This window comes from Pungitius pungitius, chromosome 6, assembly GCF_949316345.1.
Source record: "Pungitius pungitius chromosome 6, fPunPun2.1, whole genome shotgun sequence".
Lineage (NCBI taxonomy): Eukaryota > Metazoa > Chordata > Actinopteri > Perciformes > Gasterosteidae > Pungitius > Pungitius pungitius.
In genome coordinates this window covers 6,473,107-6,496,452 of record NC_084905.1, presented here as the reverse complement: position 1 = coordinate 6,496,452, position 23,346 = coordinate 6,473,107, and the positions used below count along the sequence as shown (strand labels likewise).

Sequence of the window (23,346 nt, the reverse complement as noted above, 5' to 3'; positions counted from 1 at the left end):
CAACGTGATGCACATATTTATGTTCATGGATTAATGTGAGGAATATTCACATTTGCTCCAATCAGATGTTTTTATCTCTTGGTAGTTTAGCTCACATGCTGCATCTGCCTCAGCTCGAACACAAACACTGTTTCAACTTTTCTTATTTTTTCAGAAACCTTTTAGGCCAATTTAAGCACTTTTATACGTTTGTGTTCGCATAAGGGGCTGGAAATGCCCTTTCACACTGTGTTGACATCTAAAGTGTCAAGTAGGGCTACACGGTATACAGGTATAAGATCTTCTTACAGTATGAATTTCTCACATACCTGTGTCATAACAACTGACATTACTCTGTCGGAGCTAGATTGCATCATGGTTGTAGCAACAATGAATAACCCACAACAAACTCACTTTAACAGTGTAAAACAACACAACAGCTTGTGACACAAACAACCACCCCGCCGAACTACATGCTGGGTACAGCTCACAAGAAGAAGTAAGTTAACTCTGTTGCTACATGAAAACACTGAATAGAGCGATACAGGAGGAACAACGAGAGACCAGAGATGCACCAACACAACTTGTGCCCAAGAGAGAAGCTGTGTCTGTTTGGAGGGTTTTTGCTGGAAAATCTGACATAAGTTATATGAGAAAACAATTTATTGCAAAGTCTGTGGAGCCTCTGGTGGCAACACTAGCAGCCACAAAAAGCTAACACGCTAACTCACTCACACGCTAACTCGCTCACATGCTAACTAGCTCACACGCTAACTAGCTAGCTCGCCGGCCAGGCGAGCAAGTTGGCCAGCGAGAGGTGAACAGCTGTTCGGGTAGGCTGTTTGCAGCCACAACAAGCTAACATGCTAACTCGCAGTTGCAAGCAAGTTGGCCAGCTAGCGGCAAACAGCTGTTCAGGTAGCCGGTCACTGAATTAACGTGTTTACTTGAAAAAGCAATACCGTGATATATACCGGGATACAGTCAGAATGTTTCCTAATACCGTGATATGGATTTTTGACCATACCGTGCAGGCCTAGTGCCAAGTTGGTCGATTTTTCCAAAAGAGATTCAGGCCTTAAAAGAGCATTTAAGTCTTTGGTAAAAAATGTTCTTTAAAAAAAATGTTATCCATTAAAGGAAACCTTAAGTGAACTTTGCAGGCCTTTGGATGGAAAAAAATAATTTGAAAAAATATATATATATATTTTGAATTATTGATTTTATTTTGAAGGGACTTTTTTAATGCAGCGGAGTTTCGTTTTTTTTAGGCTCGTCCGTCCATGTTTTCAGCAGCGTGTGCCAGGTTGGGTCAAACCATTCTGATATGGGGGAGACATTGGGTTTTTAGGATAATTAAACATCCTGAATATGAAATTCAGCTTATGAACTTGATTTTGAATACATTTGAGATGTTGAGAATGTTCCTCGATTTGGGTCGCGGCTTGTCATTAAGCCGGGATGGTGGGTCCCAGAGCCAGACCAGTTGAGAACCACTGGTTTAGAGGACATGTGGCCTTGATTGACTGCTGTCTTACCCAATCACGGACAGCCAGCTTGGCTTCTTTTTCTGCCCACATTTGGATGTTTAGGCTGCTCCCAAGAGACAGAGACAGGCAAAATGTCAGCTCCACAAAGTCCTCTGACATCAGAAACGTGACCTCATTGCCTTTCTAATCCGGAGAGCTGATTTCTCTCAAGTTAACTGGACAGGCTGCCCATGTCACAGTAACCTTAATTAATAAACAGGCCTGTCAATTCCACTCACAACATCTTAAAGTGCAGAGCATGCTGGCATGGCTCCCCAGTCCTTGTTCATTAGTGAGTGGGCCATGTTTTTATCTGCGCAGATAGAAAATAAAAAAGTAGTTCACAATTCTTGTTTAAATGACTTTGGGAAAGAAATCAAAATACATTCTGAATAATACTCTTCAATAACAATCTATTTGCACAGTGTAGGAAGTGTTTTGTTTGTTTAGCCTGTCCCGTTGAAGATGCTTCATCATAGTAGATGAAGCATCCCCCTCCTTCTGGCTTCACTGATGGCTGCAGGGTCACCAACAGGTCTCCTAGGGCCAGGCCACTGTGACGTGTGGGGAAGGGGAGGAGAGCTGCTCTCTTTAAAGATGGAAAGTGATTTTTAAAAAACACAGAATAATAATCACATTATTATAGACTATGACATCATACCATAATGTTTAGTCATATTGATTTTTAAAGTGCCCAGAAAACGAATCCACTCAGCCGTGTGAAGCTGACTTTGGACCGTGACTTTGTTCGGGTGATTCAAAATATGAAGCTCTAATTCATTAACTATGTTATTATTTTGGTTCGCTATTAAATTTTAAAACTCTGTAGGTATTTTTTGGTGAAATATATGATTTTTTGCATAAAAGTTGCCGTTACGGGACCGCCCTCGGACCACACACACACACACACACACACACACACACACACACACACACACTCACACAGAAACGGAGTTTATCATCGAAATTTATGACATTTATCATCGAAAGTGATAATTAATAATAAACATTACGAGATTAAGGGGGAACTCGCACGATGTGATGGCGATAAAGATCATACAAATATAACAAAGATTAAAAAAATAATGATGGACTTATAATAATATTTTTGGCGTGTTTTATAATAATTTAAAGTGTTAAAATAAGTCCGTGTAGGTGGATATTGCTGCGCGGCTTTACAACTATTCAACACTCCGAGCCTTTAACGGCGGATTTCAGGCCACTTTAAATCAGAATGGTCTTAAAGTAACGTGTGGCGGTTTCTGGCTTTTTTTTTAGGCAATTCTCCTCCCTTCACTGTTGTCTTGATTTTAGTTACAAAAATATAAACATGAAAAAAAACCAACAACGAATGAAACCAAAAAAAAGGACCGAAGGCCTTGAAGCAGGAATCCGCCAGATTTACCGTCATCTGTGACCGGCGGTTCACCCGTTAACAATTTTTACTTTTGGCACCTAAGAAAATAAGAGAAAAACAGAACAATACTACACGACGTGGGGCGCAGGAAACGTGTTGGTTCATCGAACAGACTGCAGCAACGTCCCGGGTATTGGATGTGATGTGATTTCTCTCTGCAAAGACGTTCCTGCGCGTCTCCTTTCTCACATGACTTTCTGTCCATTTCTGTCCATCGCATAATTTTAATTCATTTCATTTCAAATGTCGTAAAATTGTAAGTGGCTTTATGACCCAGATACAAAAAAAAGGTTTGTTCAAGGACATTCAGCACATCAACCTCTCCAGGATAAAAAAAAAAAAGATTACATCTGACCTCATGAAACAACTAAGTATTCATTGGATATCTTTTCTTAAATTCCTGGGCATGTTTTTCTTTTTTTTTTACAATATGAAAGATTGTGTATAATTATATATTTATGATTATATATATATTATATGTATTAGCTGAGAGAGATGTATTTTTATTTGAGTGATGTCGAATGTGTGTGTCTTCTGCATACAGTAAATGAATGAAGTGGGGGGCTCCTGTGCCTCATCACCTTCTGACTCCACCTCCAACCCTCCTCACACACACAAACACACACACACACCCAAGACGGGGGGGCTGAGAGCGTGGAGGGAAAAGAGGGCTACTCCTCCTTCACTCCTCCATTCCTCCTTCTCCGTTCAGCGAGGAAAGAATCCTCCTCTCTCTCTCTCTCTCTCTCCCACCATCAGTGGACTGAATCTTTTCGTACTGAGTGTGGGCATCTTAGCTGATCGCCGCGTTTCATCCGTCTCCTCCTCCTCCTCCTCCTCCTCCTCTGCCTCGCTGTGCTCCTCTTGCAAAAGGTGCCTCCTGTGACTGCTGTTTTCTGACCATGAACTTCTCTCGGATTTAAGGAGTTTCCAGATAAAGGTCGGCGTGAACGGTTTCTTTTGCAAAACACAGTTCCAGGGGGCCGAAGAGGAGACGCTGTCCTTTCTGTGAGACCTTCCCGACCCTCGAGGACTGATTCGGGTTTTAGGGTGAGCCAAACTCACAGATCCGATTCGAAAATAGCCGACCTCTGTCCCAGTTTTGTCCCCTGGACCACGATGGGTTCAGACGTCCGTGACCTGAACTCCCTGCTGCCCCCGCTCCCGGCGTGCCCCAGCCCCGGGTGCCCAGCCCTGCCCGTCAGCACGGCCCCCCAGTGGGCCCCCGTCCTGGACTTCCACACCGCCGCCTCCCCGTACTCGTCCTTGGCCACGCCGCACGCCTCCCTGAGCGCCCCGCACGCCTCGCTGGGGCCGCACTCCTTCATCAAGCAGGAGCCCAGCTGGGCGGCCGCCGGCGACCCCCACCACCACGAAGCCGACCCCCACTGCGGCCTCAGCGCCTTCACCGTCCACTTCTCCGGCCAGTTCACCGGCACCGGGGCCTGCAGGTACGGGGCCTTCGGGGCCCCGCCGCCCCCAAACCAGCCGCCGTCCGTGGCGGCGCCGCACCACCACCAGCCCCCCGGCAGGATGTTCAGCAACCCGCCGTACCTGACCAACTGCATGGACACGCAGCAGGCGGCGCGCAACCAGACAGGTAGGGCCCGAGGGAGGTCTGAGGCCTTTTCGGCCTTCATACAAACGAGGGCCGGGGGGGGGGAGGAAGTGGCCCCTGGTGTTGGCGCCAATCTGGGGGGCCGTTGGCGTGATACGGGCCATGGTGCCACATTTGTTGTCAGTTGTTGTTTTGGCAAGTCAGCCTCATCGGGAGGCCGATGACTTTAGTTCTTTCTCCTTTGTTTTTGTTCTTCAGAAAGGTCCTGAGGAAAGTGTGATTCTCGGTATAGTTCACACCGGTCGTCGTAAATCCATAGGCTGTTACAGCTGATCCTCTGATGAGTTAAAAGAAAACGCCACGCCAATCCACATTAAAGGGACAGCGTGTGGAGGGAGGTTGTTTTATATTGTTTCACCAATAAAAGACCATGAAGCTTTTTAAAATAGTAGGAATGATTATTAATAAAGTGTATTTTTAAACATTATAAAATAGATCATATATGGTTTTAAAATAATGGAAATGAAGATTAAAAATAACATTATTAAAAAGAAAGAAAAATGTAATTCTATATTATAATACAATTAAGAAAAACACAATATCCAATTTATTTGCTTAAACACGTGAGTGCTCAAATGTTCCTATTTGTGCGCTGCTCAGAACGAGGTGTATCTTAACACAAAAAGACTCAATAAGAAAACATTAGTGGAATTAGTGGAATTTCTTTTTTAGAGCGCTTGGCAGGTACCGTCTTTCCTCCAGAAGACTTTTTCTGAAAGCTTCACTCTCGGTATTGCCGACATAAATTCCTTTTTCAAATAACAAGTTCAATTTGGGCTTCATCTAAAATTCCACCCCCACTCCTGTCAGCCATCAACCATCACCTGACTTGAATCTGAAGCACGATGGATCCAGTCACATCAGTACTCCACTACGTGAAGCGTTACATGTAAACCGGCTCCACTGACCGGAGGCCTGGGCTCACCTGTGATGGACACGGAGATGAATGTTGAATAACAAGCAGACCCCGGCATGCACATGGCTTTTTAGTTTAATGGTCAGGTGTTAACGTCCGAGCAGACGGTACGCCACGCTTGTGGTGCTCTGAGTGTGAATGGAGCGTTGTTACCTCCGATAACGAAGCTCGACCATGAGCACACGCTCCCTCTGACTCTCAGTTGCCGTGATGGTTCTGCTTTTGTTGCGCAAACTTAAAAATAAAACAATTGAGATGTTTATGAATGTTTTTTTAGGAATACATCTGAAAACCATGCGTACATTGGTCCTAATAACCCTCGGCTCTGTATCATTTACTGTGTATAAAACCCCCAGTAAATGATGGTGAGAAAGATTATTCTTAAAGGACAGAAAACTGCTACATTTGGTTGCTGAGCACCAAACAACAGGCGGATTGAAGATTAAACGTTTTTGGTAGATGATTCTTATTTTATTTTTTTGTAGTACTCTAAATTCAAATGGAATTGTGTACATACATATAATGCATGTACATGTATGTATGTTACCAAAAGGAAAATAACAAAAGGTTGCCTGAGTTCCTCCTAATTATATTATTTCTCACATTTTAGACGGTTCCACTGATCCCAACATGCTGTTTTTTGCTTCTCTTTTCTTCTTCTTGCTTGTTCACCCAATTCCCTGTTGTTGTCCAGTGCGGCCATAGTGAATCCCAAAAGATTAATTAATAACAACATACTTATCAAGCAGATAATTTGCAATAACATTATAATCAAAGAGCCGAGCCGACCTCTAACCTGTTTTATCTGCTGCCCGCTGTGGCTGGACGAGCAGAGACAAACAGACTCACAGCAGGACGCGGGCCCCTGATAGCGGGGCAGGGTCACGCAGACTGTCGCTGTGTGAGGGCCCTGCAGGAGGGAATTCATTTTCATATTGGAGCTGGATATTTCTAAACGCATTCACATGTCACTGGGGGGGTTTTGCTTGGAGACGCCCAGCGGGGGGGGCAGCGAAAAACACAGAAATCATTCGTTTTAGGGATCAAATGTTCTTCACAGGTCTCACTGTTCTTTATCAGCAAACTGTTACAGTAGCAATGACATGATAACCTGCTAAAAACAATGAAATGCCCTTAAAAGCCGTAAAAGTGCTCCCAAGAGTTTTCTCATAAATTTCGCTGTCAGGAAAATACTACTACTAAAATACTCTTTAATTTTAGTTTGTGAAAAAAAATAGAAACGTCTTATTTCCAGACTTTGGGTTTTCCAGTTGATTACAAATTGACCTCATCGCTTGTCACCTCAGTGCTGGACTTCAAGGCAACTATGGTATCACCTACACACACACACACACACACACACACACACACACACACACACACACACACATGCACAGAGGAGTCAGACAGGGGTGAGTGGAAGATAAATGGAGATGTTTAATGAGGTTTTTACTCCACGTCTCCCTCCCTCCTCTCACCCAATGATCCACAGGGGAAAGTGAGTGAAAGTGCTGCATTTTAATTAATGAGGCATGTACGTGAGAGATAGCGATTGTGTGTGTGTGTGTGTGTGTCCGTGCATGTGAGTGATTGATGGGTGTGCGTTGTGCCCTGTAGGTCAGTCTTGAGTCAGGTCTGGGTCCGGGATGTCAGGCATGGAGTGTGTGCCCTGGTGAGATGTTAAAACCAAATTAAAGAAATCCCAGCTCTTAGCAGACTGATTCAAAGTGCTTTCATCTCTCTGAACTATGTGTCACTTTGTTTTTTCACTTTCAAAACCCTTTCAAAGCCCCAAATGTGTATGAACACACAGCGTTGTAACACACCAGCGACAAAGGTTACATACATTTAATGTTTTGGCTGTGAAATAAAATATCCGCCCATCATCAATTACCATTCAGGTAATTTAGAACTTTGTTTAATTTAATCATTTGGAGGTAATCAATTTCCCAAAATGGCTCCAAAAAAACAAGAAGGATTAACTTACTGATCACTTTACTCTGAGAGAAGTGGAGTAAAGCAATTGTTTATGTCTATATTGTTGCAAATGTATGTTGAGTTATCTGTGTAAAAGCAACCAAACTCTATTGAACGGATCAAAATCTCCTGCTCCACTATAATATAAAAAGAGTGGCGGCCCCTGTACACTGTAAAACAGCCTGGAATACTTACTATACATGTGTTCTAATAAAGATCAGAACAATTATGAAAAGTAACACGATAACAAATGCCATTTAAATCATCAATCGTCAGTATTAAAAAAAAAAATCAGGTAGAATTAAAAAATAAAAACACCAGCACTGCATTGCTGTAGCTGATGGTCTAGTTAAATAAACGTGTTAATGAGGTAATGTGTGACCCCTGATACCTTCTACCTTCCTCTCACTCTGTCTTCGTGCTCTCTGTGTTGCAGGCTATAGCGCAGTCGCATTCGACGGAGCCGGTAATTACGGTCACACTCCTACTCACCACAGCTCGCAGTTCTCCAACCATTCCTTCAAGCACGAAGACGCGCTGACTCAGCAAAGCACCATGGGTACGTCTGTTTAACTCTTTTCTACTCTGAACTACAGCGGCAGTAACTTCAGGGCAGTTTAAAAAGTGTCACAAATATATATATATATGTATATATATATATATATATATATATATATATATATATATATATATATATATATATTAGAATTGCCTTAGCACCGCCATAGAAACACATTGCCTAACAATTTGGATCCTTTCAGCCTTCCTATCAATTGAATTGGTGTGTTTAAAAAAAGATTACTTGTTTATTATATGTGTGGCTAGGTTGAACTACCATTAAAAATGAATATACAATTAAATATGGGATTTATATGTGAATTCCACAGTTAGCTTTTTGTGGCACATTTGAAAATACAAACCATTGCTATTTGTAGAAAATAACGCAAGAAGAGGCAATGATTAGCATTTAGCTTGGGATTTACTTGCTAGGTGGCCCACACCTCTTTAGTCCAAAGCAGGTTCACAGTTCAGTGTGAAAAGTAATACAACAGATGTCAGAAAGTCACATTCAGGTTATTTTTCTAAAACCCCAAATGCAGCTTCGCTGCTGCACGGTGCCTTTTGTGCCTCAGTTCTGTTTGCTTCTAGCTTCTCGGATTTGAAAAAGACTCATTTCATTTTTCATCTTTACTTTTAGTAGTGACAATAGCAACTCACTTCTATGTGAAGCCAGTGTGCACAGCTGTGTCTGGATGGCGGCCCCGTGGCCCTCACCTAGGGAGTGTCTTGTCCCCTGTCCTAATGTCTCCGCCGTGACCTCTGCCGTCGGAGGTATAAATCAGCCACATCCTGACTCGTGGAAAAAGTCCCTGGTCTCCTCCTTTCGTCCCCTCTTTCATCCGCCCAGCCTCCCCCCCCCCCCCTTCCAATCCCTCCTCTGCAACCAACATGTTATTGGTAAATATTGCAATGTTTGCTGTAGATTGCTGCACAATTTTTACGGCAAAGATAGCTGTGAGTTGCGTGAGGAGGGGGGGGGGGGGGGGGGGTTGGAATGCAAAGAAATGTCGAGGGAGCCGTTCATTCTGCTTCGGGACTCAAGTGTTTATTTGTGGAAGAAAGCGTCCGAAACGATAGAGAAACAAGAGTTTTCTGAGATACTATGCCGAGAACATCCTGCCCCAGCCGTTCTTGGATGAGTGGACCTTCTCCCATTGCTGTGTGTATTGGTTTGAATGGGCAGCTGGCGTGTGTGCGTATGTGTTACCGTATCTGACGTGTTGTCTGTGTGTGTGGACGCGCCACAGCGGAGCAGCAGTACCCCGTACCTCCACCTGTCTATGGATGCCACACGCCCTCCGACAGCTGCACGGGCAGCCAGGCTCTGCTGCTGAGAAACCCATACAACAGGTAACACACACACACACACACACACACACACACTCTCCTGAACAAATCAAATCCGATCTATTTTCATCCCACACAAACAATCAAAGCTGGAGTCGTTTCAGAGGCCATTGTTGATTGTTCCCACGTCAACCGCTCTCGAAACAGGATGTTCACCTTCAGCTCAGGTCTGTCTGCCACGGCGGCTTCCCCCTCCTGCTCCACCGCTCCTTCCTCTGCTCGCTCTGCCCGTGAGAAACGCCGACCCCTTCGATCCTAATTTTAGACTGCGTCTGCGTGGCGCGGTTCTGATTGCCAGGTAGCTACGACAAATGTCACGGTGCCACTGAAGGAAGCCGGCGGGCCAGTGTCGGGGAGTTGGTGGAGGAACGTGGGCTGATTCGGAAAATATTTACACGGTGTCATGAATCAAGTTGTTGCTGGTGGACAGCAGTACGCGGGCCTCTCGTCGTTAACACTGGTCTTTGGTTTGACACGATGAGCGCTGAGTTTTGTCTACTGGCGCACATGAGGAGCCAGAAAACATCCGTACGGATCTTCTGATCATTTGCACAGAACTACCAACAACTACAGCATGCCTCCAAAGCGTCTCTGGCTATAACAAATTCAGACTGATACACCTCTAATCATCAAATCTCAAAGCAACATGGTTATAAAGTGTGTTTTGGTCACACATTTAATTGAACTGTAAAGAAAACTGTACGGCAATCTGTAGGAAGTACTGCTACGCATTGAATGCACAGATTTCACCTTGATGAAGAGCGGATGCCAGTTGTCAAAGCAGATATTTGGACTTCCACTTCCACTTCCACACCTATGAACCGCATTTTCATTCACGCTATGCGTGGGAAACGAAACAAAAAACACCAAAGTTCACACACATGGACCTAAATTAATACATAATATAAAAAGAGTTGCGACCCCTGCAGCCACACCCAGCCACAATGTTTCCTCCCTCCTCTTCCTCTTCGCCGTGCACACAGTAGTGCACGTATTAGCCACGATGCTAGAACCACTAAAACACTGCACTCAAAAATAGACAAGGCAGAAACTGCAGATATACAGAAATCTCCCCTGCAGAAAAGTCAGCACGCAGGTTTTAATAAGCTTCTTCCAAACAGAACAAACAAAAGCATTTCTTTGTTGTTATGTGTCAAACTGAAACATGCCTCTAACACTGTGCTTTACAACAATGGCAGAAAAGAAGCAAAATCTCCCGTATTCACCACAATAGGGATGGGTTTCTCTTTGTGGGTGTGTTTTTGTGAGTGTGTGTGTGTGTGTGAGTGTGTGTGTGTGTGTGCACACACACTCACACACACACACACACACACACACACACACACACACACACACACACAGGCCGAGGGGGGCTGGGAAGTTTCATATGCGTTGAGTCAGTTTTACTAATCTTACAGCGTGGTACCAACAGGACTGTATTTACTCTGCAGGCCATCTCCCCAACAACATGAAATGAAAACGTGCTGTAAACGTGGTGGGCCAATTTGGTCCAGACTGAAGTATTACAATAGTCTTTGGAAAGATTGCTTCGTGTAGATATTCATGGTTCCAGAGGATGAACCCGATTGACTTTGATGACCCGTTGACTCTTAATACAGCACAACCACGATTTTCACATTTGTGGTTTTGAGTAGTGACATTTTGCCCACAGTAGAACTTGAATACCGTTTGAATCATTTTAAATTGAACTTTGTAGAGCACTATTGATTAGGTAAGATTGGCCCTTTGAGCTGAGATAGGGAACATCGTAAACAATGTACCTGCTTAACATGAGCATCCTAACATTGTCATTGTGAGCATGTCACATGCTAACGTTCCTTAAACTACCTCGTTGGGACATTTGTCATTTTACTGCCAAACTAGTTTGCAATAGCCATATTATTGCGGCATTTTTACAAAAAAAATGCAAAAAAAATGCTAATGATGTATTAGTGAGATTTGTCTTTTACCTTTATTTCGGAATTACATTTTTCTTGCAAATAAATAACTCATCAAATCAAACAAAGTAAAAAGAGGTGGAGAGAACAACTGTAGTCATAATTGTACAAAAACGTGATTTCAGAGACACCTACATTAGCACTAGCATGACATGAATATTACATTTCTTATATATTACAGTTATTGTCAGTTTTAAAAAACCTTTAACCAAATGTTATGGTATTTATTTTCGTTTTTGTAATTGAGTGAATGGACCTTTTAAAGCGGTTTTCCCCTAACTGCACTTCTTTCACCTTTGATTTTTCTGTTGAAAACGTTTCCAACATAATTCGTCTTTTTTCCATCTTTTTTCTTTTGTTTACTGATCGATTGTTATTTTTTGCTGCGGGCTTCATTGCGAAGCAGAGTTTTTTTTTCTCCCAGGAGAGATCTACTGTCACAAACACACGGGCCGTTTGAGGCGATGGGTTTCCACCGGCCAGCTGTACAGAAGGAAAGCAGACGCGTATTGATTTGAAAATGTCACGGATCATTACTTCTAAATCAGCCTCCGATCCAACAGTTCTTCATGTGTACTCTGCTGGCTGCGTGCCCCGCGCTGTACTGTACAATAACCACGGCGTAATGAGCAGGGTACCAGGCACCACATCTACCCCTGCTCCGAGCCAGCAGGTAGTGTGATACGGGGATGAGTGCTATAAATCCACTGTGTGCGTGTGTGTGTGTGTGTGTGTGTGTGTGTGTGTTTGCAACACTCATTTTATCATATGGCAGCTGTGAATAATGATTGTGGAGTCTGCTGAATTTAATGAAAAGGGGCTGGTATGGGAGAATTTAGCTTTCTTAGTGTCTGAGGCACATTCTTTAACCTCAGCTCAGTGTGTGTGTGTGTGTGTGTGTGTGAGTTGGCATTTTTTCCCTCAAGTGCTTCTTTTATAAGGTCAAGAAAAAGCCATCAATGGATACAGACCCTCTACCCTGCTGAATGCCGCTCCACCTCATGGGGATTTCTTTTACGTTTTGTCCCTCCACAGCAGAAAAAGGGTTGTGAAAATGACTTCTCAGTTGGAGTGTGTGGCACGGAGAGCTGTCAGTACACTGACGTGCGCCATGAAGAGGTAGGAACATCGCTTTCTTTGAAGAGCCCATCTCGCGATGTTCATTACATTAACTCCAGAGCTAAATGTCTTAAGACTTTTTAAATGTATTGCTACAGTGGCCATGTGTTAATCACTGGGTTACAAGTGAACTTCAGCTGTCCCGAACCATTATGGATCGTGTGGTGAGATTAGCTTCAGACATGTAGGGCTCACATTGGTGATAGACAAAAGATCAAGTTGGTTCCCGCTTTGCCTTGGAACTCTGTATTAAATTGACTAAATCTGATTTGGAATTGATTGATTTGGTTGTGAAAACGGAAGCCAATGCAGACCATGCACCATGAACTTGTATTGTTCTTTCTAGTTGACATCAGGGGGCATATAACCTCTCACTTTATTCCCTTAGTATTATAAACATGACTTTATGATATTGTAAGTATTAGTTTTTCATTTTCTTCAATACAGCATGATGGTCATATAGTTAATTATGGTCCCCATGGACCATAAAGGATGTGGCAACCTTTTTATTCACATCTGGATACCATGCAAGGTCTGACAAGAGTTGCCCGAGATTTTCATTTTGGAACTTTTAATGTTTCCAAGTGTGTTTTCAACTCACCGGGGTCAGTTATAAAAATCAAATTACTAATAAAAGTCTTAGCGTTTAGGTTAAACCGCTCTCTTGTGTCACTTTGGGTTGCACAAACACTAAAACTTATTGTAGATATTAGATAGAAGTCAAAAACAAACCAATGAAGACGTTAAGGGGACTACTTCCACTTCTTATAAACAGTCTCTGGAACATTGGATTCATGAAAAGCACACACACATTAACAAGTCGGACGCAGCATCCCCCTGATCAGGCGTCGGTAAAGAAGAAGAAGAAGAAGCATGGAGTAGAACGCTGCACTTCATGTCATTGTGACCTGCATGGCTGCACGCCGCTCAGCGTCTGTGGCGGCTCACAAACACCTCTCTGCGGCGAGCCAACGCGCATTCGTCATGGGGAGCAGATGAATGTGTGTCTGCACAGGGACTTGTGCAGAGGGCCGGCGTAACGAGCAGGAAGGTTGTTTTGCGGGCCAGGTATCAGAACATTGCCGGTCCTTTTTGATTATGTCGAGATGAGTGGAGGCGAATTTGATTTTGAATGCTTTCCAGCCCCAAAGACCTTTTGTGTTTTCTTATTCATGAGCGCTGAGAAGGTCTTAAGAAAGAAGTTGATATCGGTGGCCTTGGTCCATGGCAGCGCATCTCCCTCCCTCTGTAACTCTGTGTCCTCGCTGGGGAGGTGTGAGGGAGTAGCAAGGAGTCAGTGGGAGACAGCGAGATAAAGAGGGATGGGGCGAGGAGCAGGAGATGAGGAAGAGGAAGTGTAACGTTGGGGGGAGTTGAGCTTCGAGTGGAGTGAGAGGTTTTTTCTCATTGGATTGTTTTCGTCATGCCAATTAAAATCGTTACGCAGTTGTGAACTGTGGGGGAACTATATTTTACATTCTATTCTCACCTATAGCTTCATTAGGTTGACTTAAGTTGTGTTTGCCGTGTTTGTCCCTCCCAGTGATTTTTAAAATAGGCCTACTGGTTGTTGCGGCTGGTTGTGTTAGGTGTGAATCTCCATCACACCTCCCGCCCTGCCTGGTCATCGTGATGCACCTGGATGGAGGTAGAGGTGTCCCAGTGTGTCCTGAATAAGCCGCCCCAACTAGCACATGACCTGCTTCCGCAATGCGGCAGAGTGATTGAGTTAAAGGAGCATTGTGATTTAAACTGGCCTCCCCCCCGTGGAAGGTAGCGAGGGGGAACAAAGAGCACCTTATGCATTCCCGCCGTGGCAGCACAGGATGCAAAACTCCTGTCCTCCTCGTTTGTCCTCCTCCTTTGCTCAGACAGACTGAAATATAACACATTTCATAGACAAGAGCTTTCTGTTTCTCAGTGTGTTATCACGAGGAGATAACAGGGGCAACAGTGCAGCTGTGGCGCACAGAGTCGGGTTTGTTCTGCTCTTTGGGTCAGAGTGAAATATTAAAAGATGTTTTCCTCACACATCACTGCGTGTTTCTCTGAGAGACGATGGGGAAATGATTAGTCCAATCGGTCGATTACACAGGCACCAGGGAAGTTTTTATAAGAAGAAGTGCATTTTTAATTATTCAACGTAGAATTGATTTGAAATACTTCCAGTAACGCTACAGACCTAAATGCAAAATATGTCCTGGTTTCAGTTTTTACTGCTTTTCTCCTAAGGTTTTGGACAGTTCACAATTTTATATATGGATATAAAATATAAAATAGAGTCCTTGATAATGAAAAGAAAGAAATAGCGGTGCGAGTGGATTCAAGATGATGACAACACTTCCATGACAGCACGTTCCTAATGGGAATATATTTATATTTACAGGTGAACACAGCTTTCACTACTCCCACTACTCCAAAATATGATTGCAGGAAATAAATGTGATGACTGGTTTGTGTATTTCTGATATGGTGAAACGCACTGGATCCTGATTTAGTGCCTTGTATGTTGTGTGTGACTTTGCATGGGATTTTTTTTTAACCCTAAAATGCTTTAGTGCAACCGAATTTAGAGCAGGAGAGCTTTTAATGAGAAGAACAGGGAGGAACTGTGAACTGTTTTCTCATTCTGTGTTGGCAGCCACGCGACTGGCTACGACAGCGACCCCAACACCCCCATGCTGTACAGCTGCAGCACGCAGTACCGCATACACACACACGGAGTCTTCCGGGGCCTACAGGTACGACTCACACTGCTGCTGCCAATCATTAAAAACCACTCCAATAACCAAGACACACGTGATTTCTTTCAAATGTTTCTGAATCAGTGGGATGAAGGAGACGAGTAGTAGTGAGCCTAACTCACTAGGAGATGTAAAACACACACATACACACACACACACACGTAGCACACACATGTGCATGCACAGAGCTTTTCTAAAAGGGAGCTCCAAAGGCCAAGAGAAATCTTTTTCCACAAATCCATTAGCAGGGGAGGAACACACACACCTAAACACACACAGACACACACAGACTGGATAAGGATTCAGTTTCCACAGAGGGATCAGCATGTTAATAAATCATTAGATTTTAATTATTGTCTGTCAGCAGCTCTAAAGGACAGGAGGCAGAGATTCTCCAGACCTGCTCTTAGTCCGCAGCAGGACTTTTACTGAGATCTTTCATTCTTTCTTTTTTTTGGGTGCTGTTTTATCATTCACGCTTCTGTTTATTGTTTTTTTTCCCCCTCCTCTGCTCATAGAAGAGGGTTCGATCAAAATAGAAACACACAAGAGGTCTGACAAAGACAGAGGAGAATATAAAAGCTCTTGTTGCTTTTTGTAGTCTGATTTAGGAGCCGCTAAAGTGCGAGTGGACAGATCCAGTAGCAAAGTGATGCTTTGCTCTGCTTAATATTAATTATACTTCTTATTCCTTTTATATTTCCCATAGAAAAATTAGAGAAATTAGTACATTTACAATAGGCAGATAAGTATATGTAGAACTCAGCCATGGTGGTATTCCCGTTGTTCTTCCCCCGCTGTGTCAGAGGTGAACGTGGCGCTTTGGAAGCACGGCCCGTTTAAAAGGCCGTGACTAACGGCTCCCTCTGGGCTGGGGGGTCATTTTACTGCTAGTTTCCATCTAATGAATAAATGAGCATTTTATTATAATGATCCCCATGAGCCAGACTGATCATGTGCACTTATTTACACACGGGGCGGATTTAACTGCCTGTTTCCTAAATTACATTTGCCTGGTTCAATCACTGGTGTGGCGTTCATTTTGGCCTCGAGTGATTCGCCTTTAAATTGTTCGCTGTGTGTTTGTGTGTTTGTGTGCAGGATGTGCGACGGGTGCCCAGCATTGCGCCGACCATAGTGCGCTCAGAGAGCAGCGAGAAGCGCCCGTTCATGTGTGCCTACCCAGGGTGCAACAAGCGGTACTTCAAGCTGTCTCACCTGCAGATGCACAGTCGCAAACACACAGGTGAGGTCACCGTGGCAACGGGAGCGCGCGCTGTGACGCTCTACCCGCCGCATATAGGTTTACTGACAGCCGCCATTGTTTGCATGCCAGACGAGGAACTAAAGGGGTCTTTTTGGTGATGTTTCCACCGTATCTGTACTACTTGCAGCTCGCTGGGTTCAGAAATGGTTTGCTCCCTCAGCAGTGTTAAGAAAGAGAGAGAGAGAGAGAGAGAGAGAGAGAGAGTATTACTATCCCTCGCTTCAGCTATCAGATGCCATCTAACACCATAACACCAGGGGTACAGATCTCAAAGCTGAGCCCAGGCTGCCGGTGTCACCAACCACATCCCCGGGCCCTTCTGGAGAAGCAGGAACGTACTGTCAGCCCCCCGCTGCAGTAACGTGGGAGGTTTTCTAAAGGGACTTGTGTTGCTTGGAAGCGCCCCCACTACTGTCCACGGAGGCCGAGCAAAATCAACACCAAATCAAAGTTCCTCTTAGCGGCTTTAAAGTCTGACGTTAAAACCAAACGCTCCTTTTGCGATCCTTTTAGAAATCATCTAATTCATCATCTAATTGCATGTAACGGTGTCATCTGAATTTGTGTTGTCCAGGGGAGAAACCCTACCAGTGTGAGTTCACAGACTGTGGCCGGAGGTTCTCTCGCTCTGACCAGCTGAAACGACACCAGAGGAGACACACAGGTTTGATCCCTTTTACTCAGTCGCCTCTCGACGTTTCCTTTTGCTTTTCTTCTTTCAGTTCCCTGTATTGCCCCCCCCCCCCCTCCCCTTTTCTCTACCACCTTTGCATGACCGTCATTTTGTGAAAGCACACAGTGGTGACCACACTGATTCCCCCCCACACAATTCCACCTACACACAACCCCCCCCCCCCCTCCCCCGCCTCAGATGAAGTTGCTTAAGGCTGGTCAAACTTTGGAATGGCTTCCCTACAACCTCTGCTCTACTGTATTTTTCTGTGTGTGTGTGCGTGTGTGATGTTGAACATGTGTTTTCTGTATGCGTGTGTGTGGTGTGTCTGTGTGTGAACCTGGACATGTTTGTGTGTGTGTGTGTGTGTGTGTGTGTGTGTGTGTGTGTGTGTGTGTGTGTGCATGCATACTGTACATGTGTTTAGGAGTTAAACCCTTCCAATGCGAGACGTGTCAGAGAAAGTTCTCTCGGTCTGACCACCTTAAGACACACACCCGGACTCATACAGGTAAAACAAGTGCGTAAACTTTTATTTTTCCATTTCTTCTTCATCCATTTGATGTTTACATTACAAGTGTAGTAGTTTTACAGTTGTACATGTTTTGAATTCTTACCGCAGTATAAAATCCATTATCTGTTAGGATCAGCACAATATTCTAACATTTTTCTCATTCTCCCCCTTTTCTTTTCACTTTATTTCATTGTTATTCCATCCGGCCACCTCTCTCCATTGCTGTCCTCTCCGTTACCTGCTCCCTCCTGTGCATCTCCCCCCCCCCCCCCCCCCCAACCCTCCTCCCTCGCAGGCGAGAAGCCGTTTAACTGCCGGTGGCCGAACTGCCAGAAGAAGTTTGCCCGGAGCGATGAGTTGGTGCGACACCACAACATGCACCAGAGGAACCTCACCAAGCTCCAGCTGGCCATCTGAGGCTTCTCTCAGCCCGCTTCCCAGTTTGGAATCAAAACACCCGGGTTTCATCTGCTTTTACCTTCTGTCTGTGGTTATTAAACAGCTGGTGACCACCCTCGCCCCTCCAGAAACTAGCCTGAGTGGGAACGAGTCTTGCCCTGTTTAAAAGGTAAAAGGGAACAGTAATAGTAATGAAAAAGTTAAGCACAGTCTACATAACAAGCCAAATGAGTCTTGACACAATCTAAAATGTGCGACTTGGTGTCCAGGGTGTGAGATTTAGAGGATAAGGCTGACAATAATCCCTACTTTCATTTTTGTCAGACAATCCCATTAAAGGACAGACATTAGCGCTGTGTTGCACCAGTTGAGCAGAGGTTCCTAAGTACAAGTGTGCGTTTACTGGCAAAAAAAAGGCTGTACGTGAGTTGGCTTTTGCAGCAATTTAACGCAATGCACACATTCCTTGTGCTTCACATTGTATTTCTACTAATTACATAACTGTTATTATAATAAGTTGTAGCATCCTTATTAATTGTGTTATTATCCACTTAAGCGATGACGTTTCATAGACCTTCAAACTCATCATTTCAACAATCCCAAAAACAACAGCCCAAAATGCTCACTTATCCTTTAAAAAAATAAAAAGTATAATTTGACGTGAGGAAACGTTGTGGAGATCATATTTTGTAAGCCCACTATAGTGTAGAATGTCATTGGTCCCCCGTTATTAGCCCTGTGTGTACAGTGAGGTCAAAAGTCAGATATGCCCGTTCCCCTTAGCGCTTGTCTGCTGTAAATAAATCTTTATATTGAACAACTTAGGGAAGGCTAATTTATTATCTTTTTGTTGTGGACAAAATTGGCTCTCACTGGAACGGTTTGAAGGGAGCGAGGTCCGCTCGGTCTCTCTGCTGTATCGCGTTTTCACGCCCTCACAATAGAAAATAATCCTGGGTCTAATTTAAAAACATCAAAGTAGGGGAATAACTTGCACCTTTGCAATTCAAGATTTCTGGGTTTTGTCAGGTCGGCATTAAAATATACCAACTTAAATTAAAATCTTTTTTGTTTTTGAGTAATGGCAGGATTGGATTTCTTCTTTTTTCTGGCAGCGCTCTCGGGAGTCTCTTGCCTCTGCGGTGTGTAAATATTGCTGGACTTTGGCATGTGTTTTAGACTCTGAAATACGTTTGGTCGAACTGGTTGTGTGGCCCGGGACATTATGGTCAAGATGTAAATAATACTACTTCAACGTGGGAACTGAACCCTTTCCACTTGTAACTGACTGATGTGTCTTAGGCACAGAGTGTTTGTACTTTTCATTTCTTCTGTATTCCATGTGTATCAATATTTGAGTCAGCAAACAGCAAATGTCAGTGAATCATTTTGTACTGAAACATGTGAGATAAATGAACATGATGGTGTCTCTGTGTCTAAATGTACTGTGACTGTTTTCATACAGCATCCGTTTGCCTCTGTGGTCTTTTATTTGTTCATTTAAAAGTGTTCTTTGTCGTTTGATACGAAGTAGAGACTCTACACGGGACTTGATCTTTTACATTTTACAAGACATTCAACCATAAAATGTAATTGCCAGTCAGCTGATTACAAACAATAACGTTTTCAGGTTTTCATGTTATGTTTAAATATGCCAAAGCTGCATTTCTTTATTAAACATGCTAATTTACATAGCTTCCATAATAAGAGTAGAAATTTGTAAAGCCATGAGTATCCAAAAAATTATAATACATAAAAAAGTAGATCAAATAGATAAATGAGTATATATCAGGTTATGAATAATATATGAACAAACCCCTCTGTAAAAAAAAAAAAGAGATTTCGGAAAACGTCCTTTCAAGATTTCTTTTGTAAAATTACAGACATTTTGAACACACTGCAGGGGAAGAGGGTGACCAATTTTAATAATAAATGTGAAACTTCACTAGTTGATTACTTAGATTTGTAGTAGATACGAGAGGAAGAAACCCATGGTAGTAAAATCAAATCAAAAACGCTCCATGCGTGAAAAACAATGTTTTTTTTTTTTTTTCCTGTCCTGTCCGACAAGCAGTAATGTTTTTACCCTGGCACGCAGAAAGGGAGATCCACTAAATAATGTTTGCCTCATTGTGTACGATCCCATCAATGGAACATTCCACAGTCCTGCATGAAAATATGTGAAAATACTTGGCCTGCATCAGCTGACCTTGACCAAGCTTTCCCTCCCTTTACACGGAGTCCAGCTACACCCCGCCCTGTTCGGGACCAGGACTCTACTCTTTCATTTATGAATTATTATCAAAGAGTTGGTCTATAAGCGACAAGGCAACGGGGCAAAGGTTAAATTAGAAAAAAAAAATACTGCAATACTTTAAAAAAGGTTGCACAATCATCACACACACATACACTCATACACGCAGTAAAGTACCTTCCACTTTGCTGCCTTTATCTCTCACCAGATTCCTCATCGCATTCCTTGGCTCAGTGAAAAAAAAAAAAGGAGCAGGAAACTCTGATAAAAATGAATGTGTTTTCTTTCAGCTGCTCTCTTTCACTCCGCATCCCATTTCATCTTATTGCCGCCTTTATGTGTTAAGTTAAAAGACGCTGTTTTTTCAGAATGACATTCAGCTTCTATATAACTTCTGACAATCCTTTTTTACGCCTAATTTCTTCAGTGAGATGACGGTCAACAATGCTTGCATTCATGAAAACAATAACTTTCGACTTAAACAGCAGTATTTATGGAGAGAGAGAGAGAGAGAGAGAAAGCAGCAAACAGAAGAACAGAGACGGATGGAGGCAGAGATGGATAAAGACAGATACAGCCATGTTTCTCTTGTGAACTTTTATCATAAGTTTAGCCAAAGTGTTAGTGTAAATCAGGCATCGTGTCCGATTCCCTGGGTGGAAATCCCCTGAAACTCCCCAGGGCTCTCGTGCTATATCTCAGCTGTCGGACAAGGCCTATATCTCCCATCTCTAAGTGTGTGTGTGTGTGTGTTTTGGTGTTTCATCTTCGTCCCAACCTCCTGCCGCTGGAGGCCTTTGAAGCCAAAGAGCTGCTCAGTGTAACCGTGGCTCTGTCCACTTTCAGTAGTCACATAAGACGCTGTATCTAAATGTTCTACTTAGAACAGATACGGAAAACACGGATTAGGCCTGTTCGGCCAATTCCGACTAACTACCTGGTGAGCTACACGGCAGCTGTGAGAGAGTGCTTATGTAACTTGTTTGCGTTTACTTGAAAGTGATTTCTCTCGAGCAGGGCGGCTGTTTTGAAGTAAAAAAAGCCTCTTAAAAGCAGATAAAAATCATGTGTTCTCTGTTAGTTGATGAAGGCAGTGCAACGGCATCTAAAGAACCAAGCCTGTATCTGTGGGCTCATTGTGTACAAAACTAAAGCTAAAAGGACATAAATATTATTCTTGGGTGCGTCAGGCTGTTTTGCTGTAATTCTTCCCTCTAGTGGCCACAAACTGGGTCACAACATCTTCTCCACGTCCCCGTTGAACCTTTTTAAGTGGTCCAACACGCACTGTGATCTTTTTAAATGGTGCAGAGTTTGGTGACCTGGTGATATTCACAGTTTCACTCAGCCCATCTTCAACGGGCACTGTAAAAAACCTGACCCCACCCGCTGTGGTTAGTAGGCGACCTATGATACACGAGCAGACAACAGGGAGAGTGCATGATAACATCCTGCTCCGGTCCATTATGTCTCCCAAACAGGGCATCCCAGTAAGCCAGCTGCACACACACCAGAACGTCTCGTGCAGCCACCATTAATGTTGTCAATTCACCCTGTGCTTCACCTGCGATGGGTGTAAGGACGTTTTGCCTGAGAGAGAAATAAACTAAAGGAAAGAGTAAAAGACACTGGGAAAAAAACAGAAAGAGGCATCCTCTGCGGTCATGTTGTTCTGTGAACTGTGGAAGTGGAGAACGGGAGTCGATACTGTGTGTGGATGTTAAGGTCCTGGTACGGCTCAGCACAGCTCATTCCACCGTAGCTGAGCATGCGCACGCACGCACGCACGCACGCACGCACGCACGCACGCACGCACGCACGCACACACACACACACACACACACACACACACACACACACACTTGAACTCAAGCTCAAGAGGCTGCATTCCTTCCTCTGCTGTCAAAGAATCAAGTTGCTTCATGAGGACGAAACAAAACAACAGACATCATGAAAGAAAAGCTCGAGACGGAGGGATTACATAAAGTACATAAAGTGCTGAATGAACGGAAAATAGTCACCTATTGTTTAGTTTGTACTTGTCAAATGATTTACTTCCTTTCTAACAACCCTTTGTCATCATCAATGACTTACTAATTACGTTATTGAGGGGCTATTTGCCTAGTCTGTGTTTTTCCGGGGGGGGGGGGGGGGTGTTTAGATCAAGATGGTGGTCCTGCAGCTCAGGACAGTTTCTGTCAGTGTTGTGGGTGAAAGGAGGGAAGCGTGTTTCTCCTCTTCAGCAAAGCCAACAAGCGGCCGTTGACAAATGGAGTGTAAGAGAGATGGGGTCTTATCGCCTTTACCAAGTGTGTCGAGGGCCACATTTTAGTCTCCGTTGTACCACAAAAAATCTACTTCATGGAAAGGTTTCTTCTCAGTTTGAACTGGACCATCTGCGGATCAATTCTCTACCCAATATTTTATGATCCATTAAAGTTTATCAGAGATACAAGATTTATAAATCCCTGTTTCTGCTATCTTCAACTGTAGGGGAGCCGTGGGGGACACATTATTTTCTGCTCAGCCCAAAGTTTTCAGTCAAGCATTTATATTCATCTTTATAGAATGCTTATTATTTATAATTGGCCCTAAATGAGTACCTATGTATCTTTTAAGTAGTCAAGCTTAAGCTATAAGAAAAATGTGGAATTTGAAGTTTTGAATTTGGTATGCCACACAAAATATTTAAAATACAATATGCATGGCTGAACAGGTTGAAACAGCAGTTATGTGTTTCATCATGAGAAACCAAAATAAAAGAACTACAACTACAATGTGTACATTTATTACAGGCCAAATCACTTCATTCCAATTACTGTGAAACTGTGTAACAAGAATCCATTACGTCCAATCCAAGCCACAGATGCACTACACAGGTGGTTTCCTCGCATTTACAAAAAGCGCTCTGACAAAAGAAAGCAAACAGGGCGACAGAAGAAGAGAGATCGTCTGCTTAGCTGGGGCGATGCACTGCAAAGGTCACAGAGGTCAGGGCCCATGGAGACCCCTTCAGGACATTTTTCAAACCCATGTGATTGACACACTGCTCTTGCTGCCCTTGCCAGCTCTTC

The 23,346-nt window shown here is 43.6% G+C and overlaps 1 protein-coding gene across 2 annotated transcripts; it reads left to right on the top strand.

Annotated features, from left to right (window-relative positions):
* The first annotated feature begins 3,684 nt into the window (after nt 1–3,684).
* Nucleotides 3,685–18,278, top strand: wt1a (WT1 transcription factor a). Of its 2 annotated transcripts, none has more exons than XM_037452608.2 (8): nt 3,685–4,525; nt 7,873–7,995; nt 9,245–9,347; nt 15,063–15,162; nt 16,267–16,411; nt 17,007–17,096; nt 17,533–17,616; nt 17,915–18,278. In XM_037452608.2, exons 1-8 carry the CDS (start codon nt 4,045–4,047, stop codon nt 18,034–18,036), a joined length of 1,248 nt encoding a protein of 415 aa, XP_037308505.2. In that variant the 5' UTR covers nt 3,685–4,044; the 3' UTR covers nt 18,037–18,278. The 2 variants fall into 2 exon arrangements, with proteins under 2 accessions (XP_037308505.2, XP_037308504.2); XM_037452607.2 differs by having other exon boundaries at nt 17,533–17,625.
* Nucleotides 18,279–23,346: the final 5,068 nt, after the last annotated feature.

What these genes read in the sequence shown, in the direction of transcription:
- wt1a (XM_037452607.2), top strand. Translation starts at nt 4,045, where the DNA reads ATGGGTTCAGACGTCCGTGACCTGAACTCCCTGCTGCCCCCGCTCCCG. An exon ending in GGCGGCGCGCAACCAGACAG is followed by an intron (nt 4,526 to 7,872) that starts GTAGGGCCCGAG and finishes TCTGTGTTGCAG; the next exon opens with GCTATAGCGCAGTCGCATTC. An exon ending in GACTCAGCAAAGCACCATGG is followed by an intron (nt 7,996 to 9,244) that starts GTACGTCTGTTT and finishes GACGCGCCACAG; the next exon opens with CGGAGCAGCAGTACCCCGTA.